The 24565-nt window shown below is 41.0% G+C and overlaps 1 protein-coding gene across 3 annotated transcripts in view; it reads left to right on the plus strand.

The window, feature by feature from the left end:
* The window catches only part of CDH13 (cadherin 13), a 1163636-nt gene that overhangs the window by 384033 nt on the left and 755038 nt on the right, over positions 1 to 24565 (plus strand). For all 3 annotated transcript variants that reach the window (XM_003820879.5, XM_063597784.1, XM_003820881.5), the window contains one exon: positions 20889 to 21097. In XM_003820879.5, coding sequence (XP_003820927.1) covers positions 20889 to 21097 — 209 coding nt within the window. The remainder of the gene's footprint in view (positions 1 to 20888; positions 21098 to 24565) is intronic.

Raw genomic sequence — 24565 nt, forward strand, 5'->3', positions numbered from 1 at the left:
CAGTGGTGGGTTTGTGAACCTGTGATTAGAAACATCCTGCAGGGACATCTACTTGTTCATATTTAATGTCATTTACCAGTAGTGGAGCTTACGTGCAGTTGGTTGTAGCAAACAGCTCTTTGGTTCTCCCCATTCTTTAAGGCGAAACTCAAATGTAATTTCTTAGCATTTTGTGGCTGAAGCTCAAACCAGATGGCTCCTTCTTTTCTTTCCAGAGCACTTAGTTCACACTTCTAATGCGTAGAACATGCAACATCGTCGCCTAATTTTAAATGGCTTACTCACTGGCCAGACTCATGATTAATAAAGATGGTGTGGAACGTTTCTTCTGTTTCATGCTCATGGAACACAGCACAAACTTTGGGGCTCAGTTTACTGAGTATGAGACAGCAGAACAAAGTAGTAAGGGGTGTGAGCTTCAAAGCCAAGCAGATTGTTTGGAGACTAGGTTTTTCTACATCTACCACACAGCTTCACTGTAGGCTCAGTTTCTCCCTCTATTAAGTGGAGAAATAATAGTAATATCACACAGAGTTGTAAAAAGCTCTTAAAATGATGAGGTCATGCTTGCGAGGTCATGCTTGCAAAGTCTTAGCACACTGTTCAGCTCATGGAAAGGGCTGAATAAATATTAAATATAAACCAGAGCTCATGAGCACATTCAACCCCCAGGGAATTAGTCTGAAAGAAGGTGAGCCCTCAACTTCTACAAGTAGTGCAAATCGAAAGCCCTTCCTCTCACATATGGTAATCCCTAGGGGCTTGTACTGTCATGACCCATCTTGCTTCTGGGTCCTGTGCTTGAAAGGCTGTCTCTTTCCCCATCTGAGTCAACCGGGCGCTAAAACGTGGCTCCTGTACCAGGTTGCACAAGAAACATGCATACACACATATCACTGAGCAAGGTGAATGCCACTGAGGGTTCGGGGACCCAGGGGACACTTGTGTGATCTTCTACCATCTTTCCAGCCCTTTCCTTTCTTCCCTTCTTCTTCTACTCCCAGTTAAGCTTTCATTTTCCAATGCTCTTCAGCAATCGCTATTTTACTCTCCCAAACTTCTACACCCAAACCCAGCAAGTGTTCAGCAGAACAAAGGGTCTTGCTCTTTGCTGGATCTACCTTTCTTTCTTAGAGGGGAGTTGGGGTTGAACAACTGTTTCGTTCATTACAGCTATTATTAATATTTTCAAAGTTATTATTAATGAAAGAGTGAGTAACGCTGCCTTATTCTCCTTTTATTTCTTACCCACTCTTTTTGTGTTCAGATCACTAGATTTTAATTTTACGCCCTTTCCCCAGCCCAGGACTAGGTCTGTGTTACCCAGGACCATTTGAAAGTTGAAAGAGGAACTCATTGGTGATACACTGGCTTAAAAAACTTTAGGAATTCAGAAAACTATCCAAGAATAACTTATAAAATTACAGATGAAATATGTGTTATAGTTTGAACGCAATATTTTTCTGAGTTCATTGGATTTTTAAGTACTTAAAATACACAGTGACTATCTCTTTTCAATTTTCCAAATATAGCATCTAAATTTAGAGAGATGTTAAAACAATTTGGGGGTTGTTTGGTTTCTTTCCTTTTTTTTTTTTTTTTTTTTTTTTTGGCACTTTGCTCAAAGAAATAGTGCTTTGCTTTCTTCTAATGAAGTAAGCCCTGGTCCAAGGAAAATATAAAATAAAATCGCTATTTTCCTACCACCTTTGGGCTATGTAATTCCCATTTCATTTTCCAAGAGGCTAAATTTTCAAATGGTTTCACTTACACAGTGCAGAAAAATTAGACATCTTAGTCATTTGGGGGAAAATAATGACAGACTCTCTACAAGAAAAAACTATATATATATGACAAATCATATTAAAAGATAACGGATCACTTTAAGTATGGGAAACAGACCTTGAAGACAAACAGTTTTGCACCCGAACTTGATCTAAGCATGATTCCCAGCTAATTGTTTGGTTCTAAATTAAATTATTCCTTTTGATACCGAAAATATAGATAGAGTTCCATTTGGCACTTCAGGGTATATTTATTTTCTCTGTAAGTGCTTGTCCATATATTTAAAGACTACAGATAATGGATTTTTAAGTGTATTTAAAAAGTTAAGCCTCTTGAGAATTTATTTTAAATGGAAAATATCTCCCAGCAGATTGTAATTTAAAAAATTAAAGGCAATACAATACACATGCATAGAGATAACATTCAGGTGTTTGTGAATCATTTTCCCCACTCTGCTGATTGTCTTTTTGGTTAATCATGGAACTGATGGTGCAGAATACACTGTGGATGAGGTTACTTGCCTGAGCACTTAGGTGGCTTAGAGTAGATCTCTTCCAAAATGCGAGAAAAAATATGACCTTGGCCTACAGCAGTGATCAACAAACTTATTTTGAAAAGGATTAGAAAGTAAATATTTAAGTCTTATGAGCCAGATATTCTGTTGCAACTATCCAACTCTGCTGTTGCAGTTCAAAAGCAGCCATATACATGTAGGTGAATAGTGTGGCTGTATTCCAATAAAACTTTATTTACAAAAACAGTAGTGGGCCGGATTTGACATGCAGGTTGTAGATTCCAGACTCCTGGTTTGGAGGCCTGACTTCACAACTTTGTGTCATCCTATAGGAGTATGAGTTCAGCTCCTGGATTCAGCATCTCAGTTAGGCCCACTCTAGCGAGTTAGCAGAGCAGCCTTCTTTACGCAGCTGCCATAAACAAACCAAGCAAGTCATGAAGCCCACGCTTCAGTGTCATAATCACATTTCCCTTCCACATGATCTATACACACCTCAAACCCCAATCCTCAAAAGTGGGATTAAGAGCCTCAGGAAGAGCTCCAAATAAATCCTCTTCTCCTGTCCATCTCACCACAGAAAAGCAGATGAACAGAAAATCAGAAAGTCAGTAACTTGTCTATTCCTCAGAGTTAGATGTCAGTGTGATACCTGACATAGAGACAGTCTGACAGATCACAAAAGTCTGATTCACTTATAAAATATCTGCTGAGTGGCTACTGTTTGTCAAGCTCTGTGCTAGTGCGAGAGATACAAGGGTTGCTGGGATGGCCCGGTCTCTGCAAGAATGGAGGTTTTATTCTAGCGAGAGAGACACAACATAGGGAGGAATCCAAAAGACAGAAGGAGGGTTTGCCCTGAGTTTCCTGTTGGAAATTGGGACTCTGGTAAGCAGCTGTGTGATAACAGAAAGAAACATCAGCCTCATCTGTATAAGCACGTCTTCATTCAATAAAACACATATAACAGGCCTTTGCTAAGCACTCGAGGTAAAATGGCAAACAAGACACTTTCTTCCCTCAAGAAGTTCACAGTCTGATAAGGAAAAAAGCAAAAAGAACAAGTAATGACAAGTTGAACTCCTGAATATTCTGACAGATCAGGCAATTCACACACACACAAAAAGGAAATAGAATTGCCGATATTATAAAACAATCTCTAACCTTCCCATTCATTGAAAAATTTTCAAACTAATACTACACTCTCTTCCACCCATCAAATTGGCCAACAAAAATAAACATTGTATTATCAACCATTAGCATGAGGAGACAACTCTTAGAGCCCAAATCGATTAAAAAAAAAAAAAAAAAACTTAGCATCTAACTAAATTTTAACTGACGTTTCATTTAAATCATCACTTTCAGAATGGCTCTGAACTACTTAAATATATGTATAAAAGCCAGGTATAAAGGTATTTATGGCCGACCATGGTGGCTTATGCCTGTAATCTCAGCACTTTGGGAGGCCAAGACGGATAGATCACTTGAGGTCAGGAATTGAAGACCAGCCTGGCCAACATGGTGAAACCCTGTCTCTACTAAAAATAAAAAATTAGCCGAGTGGTGGCCCATGCCTGTAATTCTAGCTACTTGGGAGGCTGAGGCGGGAGAATTGCTTGAACCTGGGAGGCAGAGGTTGCAGTGAGCTGAGATTGCACCACTGCACTCCAGCTTGGGCAACAGAGGGAGACTCCATCTAAAAAAAAAAAAAAAAAAAAAAAGTATATATATATTTACATTTACTACTACACAGTTGGTAATTAATGAAACGGAAAACCTCAGTGTTCAGCAATAGGGAACTGCTTTAATGAGAGCAGATAGATCCATGCTAAGAGATAATATGCAATCATAAAAAAGCAATCTATATAAACTGATGTAAAAAGTATTTAATAGCTATTAAGAGAAAACCTACCTACTGAACTGTTTAAGTATATATATAGTTTGCAAATTTGGTAGAATAATTTAATAATCAAAATGTGTGGCTAATCGGGGAAGTCAGGGCTTGTTGAGATGGTAACAGGCTGCATCTCCCATTTCACTTCAGTTGATTCCATTTTTAATTATTTTTGTTTTTTAAAATGACTATTAAATAATATGAGTTAAAGGATGTTTACCTATTTAAGGACTATCCACTGAGAAATCTCACCCTTAATTCTAAAGGGCGCTGCAATTCAGTGATCAATAGAATGACCAAATCTCCACCCTCAAAGTTCCTTGGTTGTTTTGAAAACCGTACTGCTAAAAAGAGAAAAAAAAAAAGCGTCATTCTTTGCTGCCTGATATCTTCCCAGCATATGTAAAGTAGTATTCCTGGTGATAGTATCTGAAAATCAACATAATCCAAAGGTCCTCACTTTGTAATGTTTGCAGTAAGATTCCAGCATCTTAGCATTTAACTGTTTTCAGATTACATCCATTTAAACATCTGTGATTCATTATCGTAAATATCACAGTTGTGGGGACCATATGCTTCAGCTTGCAGCATATGTGTGTGTGTGTGTGTGTGTGTGTGTATATATATATATATATATATATATATATATATATAAAGAAAAAGCACGAGCAATAAATCTCAGGAACCTTAGACTTGCCGTGGGTATGTGCAAAAAGAACATTTCCAAACACATGGGGCTGTCTATAATCACAGTAATGTACTTGAGATCCCATGTAAGAATTATTCAATTGCGAAAGTTGCCACTTGTGATGGAAAGCTATGATTTACATTTGGCTTGTGCACTTCCCATGATAATTCAAGTAGGGTGTAAAGCAGCACAAAAGCCTTCTGCTGCATTGGCTTTTACTTCTTAAGGAAATATGTGAGCGCTATTGTTGTCGAGTGGAGAAATCACAGAAAAATGAGATACCTTTAACAAGTGGCAAGGCACTCTTGGCAGGCATCCTTCATTCCCATGAGACTGGAGCTAGAGATGATGCCATATGGCATAAGGGATGTAATAAAAATCACTTGGCCACTGGAGGATGAATAGGCATGACCTACAGGGCTGATTATTTTCTTGCTTACACCAGAAAACCCACGTATGCACACAAGAATCAATTGGGCTTCATGTATTGTAAGCCAAATCATTGTCTTTTAATTTCCTGATAAAGTCTTGTCAACTAGACAGAACCAATCTGTAATCACAGCTGATGAGTATCTCACACACTGCAATTAGGGAGGAGGTAAATGAATTAATTGGTTACAACCAAAAGGAGTCCGCTCATATTTTTTGATTGCCAACTCTCTTCTAGGGCTAGCGCCAAGCCTAGCCAGAGATATGGAGATAAAACTGTAGGAAGCTCTTGCCCTCAAGGATCTTCCAGATTACCAAAGGGCAGGTTAGGTCAGGAGAAAATTTTCAAGGTGTGGAAGCTGGCCTTCTGCAGTCTGCTGCAGTTTGATTGGCATCCCTGCTGGTTATTATCAAGCCACCAACCTTGTCAAAGCCTTGTGCATTCCCTTTAGGAAGGAGATCCATTGTTGCCTTAGATGGTGTTCTTGAGCCCCTAAACACTACCCTGCCATCTAGAAACATTTCTAGACCCTGTCCTGGAATCAAGGTAGCACAAGGCCATCTCTGCTTAGAAGCATTCTAGATATCCACAAGGAAGGAAGGAAAGATGGGGTGTTTAAAATGCTTTTGGATCTTTTTGTACAAAAGGTGCTCATCTACATACTGGCTACACATCATTTATGACATTTATGAAAACCGAAATTGACATTCTGAAGTCCTTGGATCCAATTTCTGTGCTGTTCTTTTCTCCTCCATGGTGTTTTATTTGATGCGATCTAGGGATGTGTGATGACTTCGTAGTGGAATAGCAGGTGTTGATCCATAGGAACTTCAAATCTCAAGAGTTCTTTGATAAAAGTTATAGACAGATCAATGATAGCAAATTTCAAACTTATGTTTCCCCAGTCATTGAAGAAAGAACACTAGTAACAGCTCTTGACTACATTTAGGTGTTCTTGACTATCTTTAGTGGGTGCATAAGGATTTGCCTGGGCCCCATTCATTCATTTTCCTTGACCCTCTTCAGAGCTTGAGTGTTTCCTAAGCTTTGACACACAGGGTCTTCTGGCATCTGCTGTCTGGATTTTTGCTGATGGATTTAATTACTGACTTCAAGATTCTACTCAATTCCATTTTGACACCTTTTTTAGCTCAAGACACAGACTCTTTGACTCCCTGTTATGTCCTGTGCTGCTAAGCTGTAGAATAACTTGAACATTTACTTTGGATACCATCATGTGAAGGAATCCACTCTCTTTCCCAAGGACCTGGAACTGGATTCTATATTAGTTGTAAAAAGCAATCCAGCTTTCCTACTTACAGATGTGTGACCTTAAGAAATTTTCTTACTCTCTGAGCTTCAGATTTTCTCCCCTACCTTCATGATACTGTTGGAGAATTGAAAGAAATAATGTTTATCAAGTATTTAGTCCACTGACTGACATATAGAAAATGCTTCATAAATGGTAGGTATTATATATGATAGACATCAAACATGAAATACTATTAGGGCTCTGTACTATTAGCACTATTAGGGTTTTGTAGAGTGACTTGAATATATAGGGAAACAATTCCTGTAATCCCCAAGGTGTGTTCATATGAACCAACACGCTTTGATGCCACAGCCATTTATACCAGCTGGAAGAGTGCAGAACTAACATAAATGATGTCCTGCTAGCATCTGCAGCTGGGTCATAAACCAAAGCTTAATGTTTTACAAAGTTTTGATATGCAGTAGTCAATTTATCCATTTTTGTGAATCAAGTAGGTTGGGAAACAAGCCCAGCAAAACACAGTTTGGTAAATTTTATGTGAAAAAACTCTCTTCTTTTTCACTCAGTAATTTTTGCATTTTTAAAAAATACAGTAATCAAAAGAAATAGGATGGGCCAGTGAAAAGCCTGGCCTTTGGAGTGTGGTGAACCTGAGTTCAAACCCCAGTTCTACGAGTAAACCTTTGCACTATGGGTGGCTCAGTCTCTCCCAGCTTATCTCATTTTGCCTCTGTAAAATGGTTGAAATATCGGATTATGGGGATTGGAGTGAAATGGAACACTGACCCTTCAACATGACAGCCCTGCCAATAATTATGGGGTCTAAGCTTCTAGACGCTAAGTATCATGAAAATAGATGCTATTCCACATTCACCTTTAGTTGCCGTTTATCCCTTACTGCCTACTGTCTTGTACATTGTAAGTGAAAAAATGATGTTTTTAATGGGTTAATGGATGAGTATGTTGAGCTTTAGAATAACAGAATTTTCCAGTTGTAAGAGACATCATTCAATGCTGGAATTGCTTCCACAATATTCCTGATGAAGTCGTATAGGTTCCACTTGAAAGTACCCAGTGACAAGCACATTATTTCACCCAGAAGGAACTAGACCTTCCAAATGGTAACCTGAATTGCTTTAGGCCCCTCCAGTATGGTCATGCGTTGTTTAACCATAAGGATATGCTCTGAGAATGCACCACTGGGTAATTTAATCATTGTTGGAACATCACAGAGTAGACTTACACAAACCTAGAGGATATAGCCTATTACACACCTAGGTGATCTGTTACAACCTATGGCTGCTCGGCTACTAACATATATAGCACGGTGCTGTACTGAGTGCTATAGGCAATTGTAACACAATGGCAAGTGGTTGTGTATCTAAACATGTCTAAACACAGAAAAGGTATAATAAAAATATAGTCTAAAAGATAAAATTGGCACACCTGTATAGGGCACTTACTATGAATAGAGGTGGTAGGATTGGAAGATGCTCTGGGTGAGTCAGTGAGTGAGTGGTGACTGAATGTGAAGGCCTAGGACATTACTGTGCAGGACTATAGACTTTATAAACACTGTACACTTAGGCTATACTAAGTTTATAAGAAAAAGCTTTCTTTCTTCAATCATAAATTAACTTTAGCTTACTGTAACTTTTTTACTTTATAAACTTTAATTTTTTAACTTTTTGGCTCTTGTGGTAACACTTAGCTTACAACACAAACACATTGTACAGCTATAGAAAATATTTTCTTTATATCCTTATTTTATAGACCTTTCTATTTTTAAATGTTTTCTCTTTTTCTTTTTCACTTGTTGAACTTCTTTGTTAAAAGCTGAGACATGAACACATACATTTGCCTAGGCCTACACAAGGTCAGAATCATGAATATCACTGTATTCTGCCTCCATATTTTGTCTCACTGAAAGGTCTTTAGGGGTTATAACACGCATGGAGCCATCTCCTATGATATCAATCCCTTCTTCTGGATACCTCCTGAAGGACCTGCCTGAGGCTGTTTTACAGTTAACATTTTCTTTTTTTTTTTTTTTTGAGACAGGGTCTCGCTCTGTCACCCAGGCTAGAGTACCGTGGCCCGATCTCAGCTCACTACAGCCTCTGCCTCCTGGGTTCAAGTGATCCTCCTGCCCAAGCATCCCGGTTAGTTGGGACCACAGGCACCAGCCACCCCACCCAGCTAATTTTTGCATGTTTTGTAGATATGGAGTCTTGCCATGTTGCCCAGTATGGTCTCAAACTCCTGGGCTCAAGCGATCTGCCTACCTGGGCCTCCCAAAGTGCTGGGATTACAAGCATGAGCCACCATGCCCGGCCAGTAAACCTTTTCTTAATGGGTAGAAGGAGGAGTACACTCTAAAAAAAAAAAAAAAAAAAACAGTAAAAACGATAGTATATTAAATATATAAACCAGTAGCATAGTTGTTTATTATCATTACCAACTATTACATATGGCACATAATTGTATGTGCTTGACTTTTATGACTGAAAGTGCTATAGGTTTGTGTACACCAGCATCACCACAAACACATGAGTAATGCATTGCACTCTGACGTTATGACAGCTACGTCACTAGGCAATAGGACTTTTTCAGCTCCGTTATCATCTTACGGGATTGCTATCGTATATGTGTTCCTCTGTAGATCAGAACATCGCTATGTGGCACATGACCGAATTTGGACAAATGTGACGTCATGCAAATATGAATATTTGCATTGTTCTGGCTTGTAGCCCCATACCTGCATAGCTGTAGGACCTCAATGTATTCTTCCTGGCCTTTTATTCTGGTTATTTCTGGAAGACCTCAGGGCATCTCTCACATGAATTCACAAATTCTTCCATGTCCTCTCATTCTGGCCTCTTTAATTATTAACATTCCTGGGAAACTCTTGGAGGAAGGGCCTCCTCGCTGCCCTCTGTGGGAAAAGTCCATCTCCAGGATCCCCAAAGCCATGTACCCCTCAAGGTGCCAACAGACCCTATGACTGCTCTAGTGTTCTCTCTACCAGAACAAAGCCAAGCTGTACTCCACTCAAAAATGGGGCCACCCTGCTGCTCAGCATAACAGTTTGCTATTAGGAAACAAAATAACCGTGCTTGAAAATACCTAAGTTGTCTGTGGTTTGTGAATCTTTGAGTTGTGTATGTAGCTTTCTTTTCTCTGAACTATGGATCCATGGGGCTGGACTAGGAAACCAATATTGTGTTCCTCTCTCTCTTTCTCCTGGTTCTGCCTCCCTCTCTAGGTGCTCATGCAGAAGTAGTCCTCCTCAGAGGCCCCCTTCCTCCCCAGGTATATCTGCTCTTGCAATAGAGAGGTAACTGGGAAATCACGAGACTGTCAAGGCATCAAAACACAATCAGGGTCTGAATCCCAATTTAGGCTTAGCCAGGACACTTTGTCACATGTCCCTAGACAACTCCAACTGCAAGGCCAAACACCCTGAAAGTTGCAGTGGAGTAAAGCTCTCTTCACATTAATTTACCCTTGAGATGCACATTCAGAAGGAGACGTATACACATAATTGCTATAAACTTTAAAAACTAAGGGCCTTGTCAGAGACGTGTGCCAGTCATGAAAATACCAAGAAGGGATCTCTGTAAATCCCTGATTTTTCTTTCGCTTGATGGGTGACTTTCAAATCCACTTACTCAAATCTTCACTTGAGTTGGTGCCATCATTCTTAGTTGTGTTTGGGGAGTTTCAAATCTGCTTAGCTGCCAAGTTGCAGTTCTGCTATTTATTCATTCAACAAACAGGGTTGAGTATGTACTGTGTCAAGCACTGTGCTATATATAAAGTAATTCCAATTTGAAATACAAATTCGTAGTGATTATAACCACCATGGGATAGATGATGCACAGGATTCTATCAGGAAACAACCTGCCATGTTTTAAGGAATCCACGGCAAGAGGAGAACGTAAGACTGACACACACACAAAAAAAAGATTCAAAGCTAACGGCTCAGTTTTTAATGGTAGGTGGAGAAAATCCCCTGAAAGCAGATGTGGCCTCTGTCTTTTTCCGAGAGGAAGCCCTTAAGGGTTACATGGCAAAAATAGGTTTCTGCTGAAGATTGTTGGACTGTATCATTCATTATGATATCTTCTGCTGACATGATAGAATTGAAACTCTATTTTATCAAAGTTGGAACTGAAGCATGGAATGGAATTAAGACTGTTTTATGTTTGTTCTGCACTTACCAAATTCTATAAAGCCTTTGGAAGTGAAATTCACTCCTGGGTCAATCAGTCATGATTAGAATGCTCCCAGAACCTTATAGAAGCTCTGCAATGTCAGTGCTGACTCTAGGCCAAACATGGAACACAGAAGCCCAATATGCATGTTCAGGAAGCAGAAAAGTAGAAATAATCAAGTCTGTAGGGTGTGCTTCTTGATTCACTCATGGATCTGACCCAATGTGGGTGGAATTGAACGTATGTTAATGAAGGCTTGAGTGACTAGAATGCTGGTGAAATGAGAGTATTCAGGAAAGTCAAAAGAAATGCTTCCTGTTTCTTCCATTTGGACCAGTCTAAAGAGACTCTGGACTAAGCCCTGTGAGTGCTTTAAAAGGAAGGTGGTGCCTCTGGATGCCAGTGGCATACTGAGGGATATGAAAAGCAATTAAGTGATGGCCTGTATCCTGGAAAGAGTCTGTCTGATATTTCTGAATTAAATGCTACTTTAGTTGTCAGAAAGACATTGTCATGCCCCAGCAAAGGCTTTGCAGATTAACCAATATGCAGGACCTTCATGCTGAGGAAGAATTGAATTCTGTTTTTCCAAGTAGGCAAGGAATACCAGGATAGCTGGGTCTCTCCATCTCAGGCAAAACAGACAATCTACATTCTTATGCTCTGGGGCAGTTCCTATCTCTGTCATGTCCTTGAGACAGCTAGTATAGGTATTTCTGAGAGCTGGTAAAAATTTTAGAAAAGTTGCAAGCCAGTTGAAGGTGCATTGGTACCTTGAAATAAACAATGTGTAGAGCATTTAAACCACAGAAATCGGCAGATGCTACAACTCGAGACTTTTTCCAAGACTAGCACATCACTGCAAGTCCTTCTCTTCTGTGTGTGCGTATGAAGATCCTGGAGGTGGATCTGTGCATATCTGTCTGGGGGAGGGCTACAACTTCCAGGGTGACTGATTCAGAGCCTGTAATTCTGATTCATATGCATCCTTGCACACATGTACAAGTGGAATCTGACCATCCACTCTGAAAGGGCCCCACAACTTATGTGCAGACCAATTTGCAAAGCCTCTACAAATACATGCAAACTGTAGGACAATTTACCCATATAAGATGTGAGTGTATAAATCACAGATTGGCCCAAGCACGCTTACAAGAATAGCACAAAATTCATATATTAGTTCATACCTAGCTCTGCAAGCAGGACTGTTCTATATTTGGCAGATAAGTTTAAATCCATCTGCATTTCATTTTTTCTGGGATCATAACACAGCTTAATTTTCTCCCTTATCCATTTTTAGATGGTAAGAAATCTATGCCTTTTGGATTTTCATCCCCAAGAACCACCTTCAAAAGAAAGAAATGGAAAAGCATAAAATCAAGGTCGGGAAGATTAAGCCCCTTAATTCACATGTCAAACTTCCCATTTCAATTGTGGTTTTGTCTCCCAGCTGAAGTTTGTCTTTTTGTGACATTTGCATTAAGCCCAGGGGACATTTTGAGTGGAAAAGCGCTGAAAGCATAATTGAAACTGTGAGTGTTGCCTTTTGTCTAATTTGCAATTTCCCCCAGGTGGGGTGTTTTCACTACCCCCCCCTCCACCCTGCCCTCCCAGGGTGTTCTAAGATTATCTCAAAGAATGATGTTATGCAATTTATTCCAATAAATCTCCATGTACAGTATCTTATATGCGTATATTTTTTGCTTTCCAGAAGTTATTTCAAATCCATGAGAAACTATGTAGGGAAGTCATTCATAGGTTCAGAAGAGTACAGATAGTTCATTTCCCCCTTCAGGTAGAGGTTTTGAGTATTTGTTCACAAGTTTAATTGTTTAGTCACATCTTTCAGTTATCCACATGGTGTCATTCTGAGCCACCCAGGAAGTTGTCTCTATAGAAACAAGCATTTTTTAAATGGACATAAACTATTCAGTTTTGTCCTTAAATATGTCTTTGAACTCTGTGCTCAATTCACATATGGTCTTGATATCTACTTAAAAGTTTGAGAATCACTGACACTTTGGTGGCATCAGCAAAGTCAATAACATGAAACACAATGCAGGGCTGATGTCATCACATGCACCCTTTAATAGGAAATTTAGGATATGATTATAATTTGTGAGAATGTAGAGTCTGTTTTCTCCAGGAGAAAGAAGAAAACATAAAAGAAAATGTTGTGGCTTGTTTTTCTTTTGAGTCAATGTCTTCCTGTTTATCAGAGCTGTCCTTTAGATATTGCCAAAGCTATGGCAACAGGAGCAATTTAGATTTTGCCCTTTCTAGAATTTCTGTTTTTATCAAGACTTCATTATTTATATTAAATAAATTATTTCTTATCCGATATTTGGATATCAGAGCCTTCCTGGATTATATACCTGAGTAGAGTGGATGCAGGCATGAATTTGTCTAACTGAGGGTTGGATGGCAAGGAATGTAGTACCAGCCAGCATTTCCAGAGGGTACAACAAACGTCACTGTGGAGGTTTTAGTGGATACAAGGACAAACTTTTAGTGGATACAAGGACAAACTTACTTCTTTTGAATTTGGCTCTTAAGATTTATTTTAATATTTATTTGAAAAAATACCTGGCATATTCGACAGGTATTATAAATACTACCTTCAAATAATTTTATAATTTAAAGGGTCAGTCAGTTAAAAAATATTAAGTAAATAATCGATGTGGTATGAGAGGTGGCAATGAAATTGTGAGTCTGGAAGCTGAATGACTAAAGGAAAGAACACATTCATCTAGAAAGACTGGCATAGCCCTCAGGAGTGTGGGCTCTAGAACCAGAAACCACACTCCCGAGTATGGATTTGACCTCGGTTCATATAATGACTTCATGGCCTCGGATAACTCATGCAACCTCACTAAGTCTCAGTTTCCACAGAACACCAAAAGTTCCTACCTCAAATTGATGATGTGAAGAAGACGACATGAAGATTTATTGCAATCATTAGTGTAAAGCTCACAGTGTAATGTCATTACTTTAGGAAAACTCTTGCCTTACATTTGTACGAAGTTGTCTTCACCAACAATCCGTTTGGAGAATATCGAACAAAACTTTGTTGATTCTATTTTGAGCAGGGCTCTGTAATTTCACTCCTTTAACATCGTTTTTCCTTCACAACTGTTCACATGAAGTACATAGGGTTTCACCAAAACAAGTGAAGGGATTCAACAATGGGCAAGCCTGAATCAGAATCATCAGCCCCACCCCTTTAACCCTAGCAGTGATGCCTGTAGTAACCATTTCCATGGCAACAGCCTGAGACTAGCAAGGTACCTGACTAGAAGGAATGACAGAGGAGGAGGTAGAAAAATCAGCTGGAAGAAGGAAGCTGTGTAGGAAAAGGAAAAGGTAGCTTCCTTAGTGCCCAGAATTATGGCAATAATGGTGATCATTCTCATTCATGGAGCACCAAGCTCTGTCCTAAGTGCTTTCTGTGTGTAGGCATGCATTATCTTGTTTACACATGCCATAAGGATTATAGTACCTTTCAGGAGGATGCCCACTCTATGGATAAAGACGTCAAGGATTAAAGAATATAGGTGGTATATTAGGCCATTCTCATGCTACTAATAAAGACATACCTGGGACAGGGTAATTTATAAAGAAAAGAGGTGTAATTGACTCACAGTTCAGCATGGCTGGGGAGGCCTCAGGAAACTTACAATCTTGGCAGAAGGGAAAGCAAACACATCCTTCTTCACATGGCAGCAGCAAGGAGAAATGCAGAGCGAAGGGGAAGAATGCCCATCAGATCTCGTGAGAACTCACTATCACAAGAATAGCATGGAGGTAACCACTCCTGTGAGTAAATTATCTCCCATCGGCTTCCTCCCAAGACACACGGGAATTACAGGAACTACAATTCAAGATGAGATTTTGGTGGGGACACAGCCAAACCATATCAGGTGGTTTGCCCAACGTCACAGGGCTCCTACACGCAAGCCAGGATTAGAAAAGGGCTTAGAAACCTACCCTTAAAACTTCCCTTTCTTGGGGCACGGAAATAACAGTTGCTGGCATGCCAGTCCCCAACCTCTACTCTTTTCCAGGAATGGCTGGGAAATGTGGAGAACTGGCACCTTGACAAAGAGTTTATAATGTAAGGTCCTGGTTCCTGGCTCTGTCTGCATTAGATTAATCAGGGGGAGCTTTTAAGAGATACTAGTGCACACAGACCCCAACTCAGCACAGTTGTATCATAATCTTGGGAGAGAGTGGGGGCAGGTATTGCTATTGTTTTTAATGCTCCTTCAGCATTTCTTAGATGGCCAGCCTTGAGAAAGAACCATGGCCTAAAGCACCTGCTCCTGAGTTGGTAAGTGGTATCAAAAATATACAAAGACCCAATTATGCAACTGTTAGCTATTTGATTTAGAAAGTATTGAGTGCCGGTGATGTGCCAGGTCCTGAAACTGCAGTTGTTCTCAGTGTGACCTCACTTGGTACCTCTGATGACCCCAAAGGGGTTTGTGAGATGCCCAAGGGGGCCATGTTGGGGCAACTGTCCTTTCTCCACTTGCCCATCTATTCCTAGAAGCAGATGTGCCCAGAGCTTGGGCTGTAGAGGCAGACTGAACAGATCAGAGAAGGTTCTCGCTCTAGGCCTTTCTGGGTATGGGACCACGAGCAAGTCAGTCAATCTCTCTGAGACTCAGTCTCTTCTCCTGTAAAATATAATATGATGCTTATAGATTTATAGACTGTGCATTCTCATTGGGGCTATATTTCCCCCACAGGGGTGAAATAGGTTCGAGGGTGGGGGTACAAAAATTGCACTTACAAATGTAAAGTATAGATATACTTGTAGTACCTAAACAGATATAAGTATATCTGTGATATTAAAATTTTACAGGAATAGTGGCAATTAGAAAAAAATACTTAAAAGAGTCCTTAGGGGAGTTGATAATGAAAAAAACAAAAGTTGAGCAACCCTGCTATAGAATTGCTATGAGGCTAAAAGCAGGTATGGACTTGTACAGTCCTTTGCCTAGAGCCTAGCACTCAGGAACCACTCAATAAATAGTAGTGCCATGACTGTTGTCTGTCCAAGCATCACTTCATTCAAAATGCACACACTGATTCCAACCATTCTTTGGGGTTATGCAAGTTTTACTGGCATCTTTGGGACAGATAAGGCACCACCTCTGACTTCACCAATGAGCTAGGTCAGAGCTAAGCAGAGCGGCTGAGTGCCATTCTAAATGGATACACACGGGGTCCAGGGGCCAAGGGGAGAGCATAGCTGAGTTCTTCATTTCCTTCTACTCCCTGCTGCTGGGTTCAATGAAGTCAAGAGGTCACTAGGGGCCTCTTATCCCAATTCACAGCCTTGTCGGCAGCCTCTTGCTCAGAGCACAGAAGGGAGACCCCCCCCCCGCCCCGCCTCCGATTCTCTACCATTACTAAATCATCATTTTGCTCTGGAGAGTAACTGAGCAAAGTGGAATTATTACTGATGGCCTCCCATATGGAAAAACATGCTGTTCATTGCTGAAGATTTAAAGATGAATGAAAGAACAAGACTCAATTTCTGCTCTTGGTTCTGGTGCAAAAAACAAATACATAATATGGACACATTGATATAATATAAAAGGTTCTATGTGCAGGAAATTCTGAAACACAAAGAGAATGCTTGAAGAAGTTGCTTGAGTTGAATCTTGAAGAGTAAGCAAGAGTTAACAGGGTAAAGAAGGTGAGAAATGCCTTCTGCAGAGAGGGAGCACTATACACAAAGGGTGGGATAGTAGAGTAGGGAGATGCAAGAGTGGGTGAGGTGTGAGGTATGCAGTGAAGACAAAGGCAGAGGGGAGGCTGATGGACAGCCTAGTCATGGAGGACCTTGAGTGCTAAGTATTGTTTTGCAATGAAGATCCATAATTATATGAGACTCAGGTGGAGAAAAGCTGGTCTTATAGTTGCAACAGGAGAATCCAAGGCTTCCTCCAGGGAGCAGAGCTGTGTGGCCCCCAGTACCCCACATTGCCTGGGCTTAGCTTATCTCCATTCTAACTTCCTTCAATTCTCCCTTGCTGTCTGTGCCAATCTAACTGCTTACATCCAGTTCTGTAGATGCCGCAGGACTTTGCATATGTTATGGTTTTCTCTGCCTAAGTAATAGGTCCCCAATTATTTATAAGAGTATTAAATTGATGTCTGTCTTCCACATTAGACTTCAAACTAGGGACTGTGCCTGTCTTTGTTCAACATTATAACCTCAGCATCTAGCATAATGTAGGCTCTCAGTAAATATTTATGGTAGGAAGAAAGGGTGGGAAGAAGAAACTTAGCTGGGAATCCAGAACCCCCACAAACTTTCATATGCCTTTTCCTCTACCCCATTCACTCCCCAGCTGAGACTGTCTTCTGTGATCCTGTTCAAGGGTTAAGGCTGGAACCTCATGCTGGCGATTGAAGCAGTCATTTCCTGTCAGGCCTTGTCATTTGAGTAATTTGCCTCCAGTGGATGAATACTAATTGATGATAACAGTGAAAGCAACCTTGGTGTCACTTCTTCATAGTTCACTTCCAAAAACTGAAACTAAGCATGTTCAATTCATCTGGGCTACCAACATGGTTAGAGAAAGTGAGCAAGTGTCTGAGAACCGCAGGCTCCTGAGAGTCCACTTGTGTGTCCATGCAAAGATGGCTCTAAAGCTGACTTAACCACGGAAAGCCTTAGAACCTTTGCAGAGCGATCAAAAGGCACCGCACCGTGCAGTGCTCTTCAGGACTGGGCAGGAACATGAAAACAGGACTGAGCAGGGCAATCACAGCTCTCTACAGTAGTCCCTGCTTGTCCTCAGGGGATGTGTCACAAGACCTACGTAGATACCTCAGTCCATGGATACTACCCAACCCTATATATGCTAATTTGTCCTATACATACATAGCTATGTTAAAGTTTAATTTACAAATTGGGCACAGTAAAATATTAACAACAATAACTAATGATAAAATAGAACAATTGTAACAATAATGAAAATGGCACACAATTTGAAACTTATGAATTGTTTATTTCTGGAATTTCCCATTTAATATTTTCAGAACTGTGTCGACCATGGGTATCTGGAATTGAAGAAAGCAAAGCCATGGAGATGGGGGAACTACTGTATTCAGGTTTTGATAGGATTTCAGAAGGGTTGTATTCTCCATGGGGTATTGTCTTTATTGAAAATGTGCAGTGGTGACAGGCAAATGGACCAGGGTTCAAATCCTGGCTCATCATTTACAACCTGTGTGTACTGGGCACCAACTTTGCACTCTATGAGCCTCAGTTTCCTTATCTAGAAACTGTAGGAGAAGGGGATCAAAATAGTACTTCATTTGTTGTCATTGTAAAGATTAACTAAGGTGATGTGTGCAAAATGTGTAGCACCTATCCTTGAATGTGGAAAGTGCTCAATCTGCTTTATCCACTATTATTATCAGTTAACATGATTATTATCACCCTAAGTATCATCTTCCCAGAGTAGAAATATCAGTTTAGATTTCCAGATATTTATATGGCTTTCACAGTGTGCTAGGACCTATGTAGATGAGCTTAGATTTTCAGATATTTATTTGGCTTTAACAGTGTGCTAGGATCTATGTAGCTGTTGTTACCAAAAGATGTACACAAGAAAGTTCCTAGCAACAATATTTGGAGCCCCAAAGTGGAAATAGTCCAGATACCAGTCGAGAGTAGGAGAGATAAAGAGACTCAATACAGCCACATAATGGAATACTCTATGATGATTAAGATAAAGATAAATATAGTAACCTGGATACTATACAGTGATCAGTGATTATTGTTATAGTGATTAGAATAAACTACCACAACTCACAGCCACATGATGAATCTCGTGGCATGTAATGTTGAATGAACAAGCCAAATAGGAGAGAGTGCATACTGTATGACCACATTAGATGCCATGCAAATGCAGGTAAAACCAGTCTGTGGTATTAGAGGCTAGAATAACGTAGCCTCTGGGGAAGAGGTTAGGAATTTTACTCAGGAAGGGAGGGGACTGGTAATGTGTCATGTTATGGCCTGGTTGCTGGACAGTTGGTTGTGCTTACTTTGTAAAAATTCATTGGGTTGTATGTTCTGATTTATGTGCTTATATGTGTCTACATTATGCTTCAATTAAAGGTTTACTAAACAAATAAGCCTGTTCAGCAGAGAGCAAAAAGCATATAGTACAATTCTATGCTTACCCACAAGAGGCCTCAAAGTTTACAGGAGGAGGCAGACAGGCAAATGCATGCACAGATAATGAGTTGTGATACCCATAATAATAGAATTGTGTACCACATGCAGAATCACCATTGAGGGGAGCATGATCAGCTGTCACAGCCTCTGCTTGTGTCAATGCCCTGTGCTCCATTTGTTCATGCAGGGGGCCCATCTTCCCTATTCCTTCCCACACATGAATAAGGTATTCCATGGCAGGAACTTTGCTCACATCTGTCCACTCTCCATATCAGCACCACTGCCTTCATTTTGTACAGCCATCTTTGATGCAACACTGAACTCGTTGGAACTGGGTCTCTTGGCCTCTCTTCCTGCCCTTCTTTAAATCACTTGCTATAACCTAGATCTGCCAAATTATAATCATTGTATTGGGTCCTCTGGATTCTTAAAAAGTACCCTGTGGGCCGGGTACAGTGGATCACGCCTGTAATCCCAGTTCTTTGGGAGGCCTGAGGTCGGGAGTTCGAGACCAGTCTGGCCAACATGGTGAAACCCCCATCTCTACTAAAAATACAAAAATTAGCCAGGCATGATGGCGTGCATCTGTAATCCCAGCTACCCGGGAGGCTGAGACAGGAGAATCACTGGAACTCGGGAGGCAGAGGCTGCAGTCAGCCAAGATCGCGCCACTGCACTCCAGTCTGGATGACAGAGCAAGACTCTGTTAAAAAAAAAAAAAAAAAAAAAAAAAAAAAGCACCCTGTGTGATTCTGATGCACCCCAATCCTTGAGAAGCACTCCTCTTCACTGGAAGCAGAGCACACACCTGATCTTGACTCTCTCCACACAACAAATCGTCCAGGGCTACCAGAAAGCACCATAACTTACTGGCTTTTCCCAACTTGTTTCCCAGAGACATTTTCAGCCTCATTTCCACCCTTCCCTTCTAGATCCCCACCATTCTAGATTCCCACCATCCCTACCCCGTTTTAAGTTTGCCTCTATTCACCTAAAAACATACGGACTATTCCATATGGACTGAGCATGAAAGAAATATAGTTCCTCAAAGTAAATTAAGGAGCTGTTTTCAGAGGAAAGGAAATGGATGGTGGATAGGCAAGAAAATGTGGCCCACTAGAATTCTATATGGTGCTGCATATTGTGCTGTATACATATATGGTGCATGCATATGTGTACATATGTGTACATGTATACATTACATGCACATATACCATATGTGTGTATATGGTGCTGTAGGTATATACATGCGCATGTATAGGCATGTATATATATGTATATGTATACATGTATACGGTATATACATGTACATGTATATGTATACACGTATATGGTATATACATGTACATGTATATGCACATAGTTAATTCTCATTCCCTGAATCTGTTTTGCTATTTAGCCCTCATCCCTGTGCCTTTGAATAGCCTATAATGTCTTCCACATTCTTAAGGGCCTTCTCATCTCCTACTTATCTTCAATACCCAGCTCAAATATTGACTCTGTGCAGCTCTCCTCAATGGTTCTGAGCACCCTGTGGTTCTGCTCAGTCACCCACACATGCCAGGATTAGATGACTTCCCTGAAATGTCACTCTGCCAGATCTGACTCTTCACTCCACTGAGAAGGCACTCAAGTGTGCACACTCAGAGCTTAGCACCTGCCTGGAACATGCGAGTTCGTCAAGGACATGCTTTGATTGAGTGAAGTCCATCAGCACAAAGTCCCTTGGGCACAGGCATCTTGCTGTGGGATAAAAGGTAACATTTGTGAACTCTGGGTTGGGAAACTATGTGGTAATTCACACTTAACAGGTCAGAGATATCTCAGAGATAAGCTGCCCAACCTACTCATGCTCCTTCTGTTGTTTTGTTTGTTTCCCAGTGACCTTCAGTGACTGTAAGGGAAACGACAAGCTACGCTATGAGGTCTCGAGCCCATACTTCAAGGTGAACAGCGATGGCGGCTTAGTTGCTCTGAGAAACATAACTGCAGTGGGCAAAACTCTGTTCGTCCATGCACGGACCCCCCATGCGGAAGATATGGCAGAACTCGTGATTGTCGGGGGGAAAGACATCCAGGGCTCCTTGCAGGTAACACATCTGTTTGAGATAACTTGGGTTCAAGGAGGACATTAGATTCTGTCTGTCTTATGTGGAAAATGGGTCTTTAATTTATTATGTTGGCTAAGATTCTTTTTGTTATTGTTGTTGCAAATGACAGAAATCCAACTCTAAAAATGTAGATGAGGGGCAGCGGGAATTAATTGATTCTTGTAACTAATTGAGGGATAGTTCATGGTTTAATTCATGGAACTATTTTAGGGATACTTGTGCCTTCAGGCTTGGCTATGTACTGGTGTCCAAATCAGCTTTAATCCCTGTGCATCTCGTGGCTCCCTTTTCCTTTTATTAGATGTACTGAGACAGTCACATCTCTCCCTGCCTCCCAAGGTGGAGGTCTCAGAAACTACCCTCTTTCTGCTGGTCTGAAGTCGCCTGAGAAAGCATCTCTTCAAGACGATGCTAACAAAACCTTGGAATTCAGTCTCGTAGGTTAGATCATGTGTCCACCCCTGAACTAAACATGGTGTCCATTGGGTGTTGATGTTCTGGTTGGCCACGTCTCGGTCACATTTCTTTTCCTGAAGCCAGGGCAGAGTCAGCCCTATTCACCTGAAAACTCATGGACTGAGAGTGAAAGAAATGTAGTTCCTCAAAGTAAATTAAGGAGCTGTTTTCAGAGGAAAGGAAATGGATGGTGGATAGGCCAGAAAAGGTGACCCACTAGAATTGTATATGGTGCTGCATATTGTGCTGTATACATATACGGTGTATGTGTATGTGTACATATGTGTACATGTATATATTACATGCACATATACCATATGTATGTATATGGTGCTGTATGTGTATATGTTGTACATGTATGTGTATACCATATACAGGCATATGTACCATATACTTAGGTGTATATGTACACATACATATGGTATATATGCATGTAATGTATACACATATGTATACATCCACATTTAATATATCAAAGATATCTCAAAGCTAACCTGCCCAACCTACTCATGCTCCTCCTGTTGTTTTGTTTTGTTTCCCATTGACCTTCAGTGACTTCAGTATATCTATGTGTGTATATGTATATATGTATATGTAATTGTTTATGGTTCTGTATATGTATATGGTGTATATGTATGTCTATATGTATACATTTGCATTTAACAGGTCATAGGTATCTCAGAGATAAGCTGCCCAACCTACTCATGGTCCTTCTGTTGTTTTGTTTTGTTTACCAATGACTTTTGGTGACTTCAGTATATATATGTGTGTATATGTATATACATATGTACAGGCATACACATACTATATATGCACATATACTGTGTATATGTGTGTATATACATACACATGGTATATCTGTATTATATGTGTGTGTAATTGCATATCGTGCTTCTCGTTTGCCAGGCAGCAGTGCTTGTTCCCTTCCACAAGCACATGCATGCAGATCCCTGCACTCCCACACATATGCATACACTTTATGAGTGTCACAAACTGCCATTCAGGCTTCCCGATTGTGTCATTTAGAGACTTTTTGCTACTACTGACTCACGCCTTCTTCACCAGGAGCTCAGGGACTCCACCTTCATGAGAAAAGGAGGGCAAGACATACAGCAGGATTCCAGCCAAACAATGACTTCATGATGGCATGCCCCTGCTTGGCATGCCTAGCCTTCTCTCCTACCTGCGAGCTTGGTCTTCCTCGATTTTTCACAGCCCCTAATTCACATCCCTTTTCTCCACCTGCCATATTACCCACATCCCTGCTTGATCTACTCATTTTGTTCAGTGGTGGAGCGAGTGTGGGTCACACAGCTGGGAGCAGAGACAGTACAACTGGCAGTGTGAGAGTTACCTTCCCGCCAGTGCTGTCTGTGTGATCTTGAGAGCATCATATAGCTTCTTCATCTGCAGAATAGAGAGGTTAAACAGCCTGCAGTGGCAAATAAGTGGCTCATGTGCCACCCTACTGTCACCGTGCTCGTGGCAGATATTGCTAATAACCCCTGGCTTAGCCTGAGTATCCTTCTCACTGCAATGCTTCTGGAACGTACTATCAATTGATCATTTAGTGGTGTTTCTGAGGATGGAACCTATCTGCCATTCCTGGGCTGGATGAACTTCACAATTCCCCTTCAGCATCTGTGAAGCTGTGAGTTAAGGGTAGATGGCAACCTAAAAACGAATGTACGGCACGTCAGTCATGTTTCAGAGCAAACTGGATACTGGTGAATTCATACCAGTGTGGAAATCCATTGACACCACAAACGCAAGCTTTTCTCTTACTTAGCCATGACCATTTTCACAGCATCTCACTAATCTGTGATATAAATTATGTGGCAAATATCTAAAGCAACAAAGTTGCCAGGATATACAGCAAAAACAATGTTCCATAGAAACATGGAAATGGTATGGTAAGGGGGTTTGCCCATGGGCTTGAATGCATTTAGATGGCGATTGTTCTTCGGGAATGGTGGCTCATCTTTCTGTCTGGAAAAGATGCTGTCATCGTATTTTGCTTCAAAGAGAGCAGAAGAGGTTCTGGGTAGGTTCTCGGGACCAACCCCACCTTGAGGGGCTGGGAGAGCTGGGTTCATTATGAAAACTCAGCCACGCATTGTTTGTACCTCAAGTTTCTGTGAGATGCCATCCAGAGACGAAGCTCCCCTGAGCCCTGGCTGTTTCTCGCTTGCTGCTGTCTGTACGCATTTTCGACAAAACTTGCCTGTGATTGTTTTTGCTTCTTATAAAGGGGGCGGAGGCTGCCGTGTCCTTCAGTTTGCCAGACTTCAGCAGAATGGGGCATTCATCTCCCACGTCCAGTAATTTTGTGAGACTTGAAAAAAGGCTTTGTGAAGATGTGTAGCTGTGTCCTTCATAAAAACGCCTCAAAAAAGGAAAAAAAAATACAAAGAAAATGAAGGAAAACAAAATAGATAGCAAAAGAATCCCTCTGAAGAGAGCACATACCTCAATGGATATGCACGTGGTATGTTTGCAGGTCCTACTGTGTGCAGCCAAGTGGGCCAGCTGCTAGAGAAGAAAATCAGTGAGTGCCTGAATCAGCTCAGCTCCTGTTGGGGAGGGAATACGAATGTGTGCATTGATGCTTGGGTACCAGGCGGGGAGCTAACGGTGATGGATGATCTCTGCATTTGGAGAGGGGAGAGGTCAAGGGGAGCTTGGCTGGTCCTCAAAGCACCAACCATGTGCCAGGTGTTGCTCCATGGGCTACAAATGCTGACTCACATAATCTCCTTAGCAATTGGAGGCAGATGCTACTGTGTTCTGCCTCATAGTGAGTTTTTACTGATTTTACTGATGGAGGAACTGAGGCACAAAGAGCCAAGTGACATTTCCAAGGTCTAAAAATGAATAACAAGCTGGATGGAAATGAGACTTGAGCCTGGGCAGCCTGGCCCCTGAGTCCGTGCCTCCAACCCCTCCATGAGCTGGACTTTGAAGGACGGGTCATTGTGCATAGTTGGGAGG

The sequence above is a fragment of the Pan paniscus genome, chromosome 18 (assembly GCF_029289425.2).
Source record: "Pan paniscus chromosome 18, NHGRI_mPanPan1-v2.0_pri, whole genome shotgun sequence".
NCBI classification, from domain to species: Eukaryota; Metazoa; Chordata; class Mammalia; order Primates; family Hominidae; genus Pan; species Pan paniscus.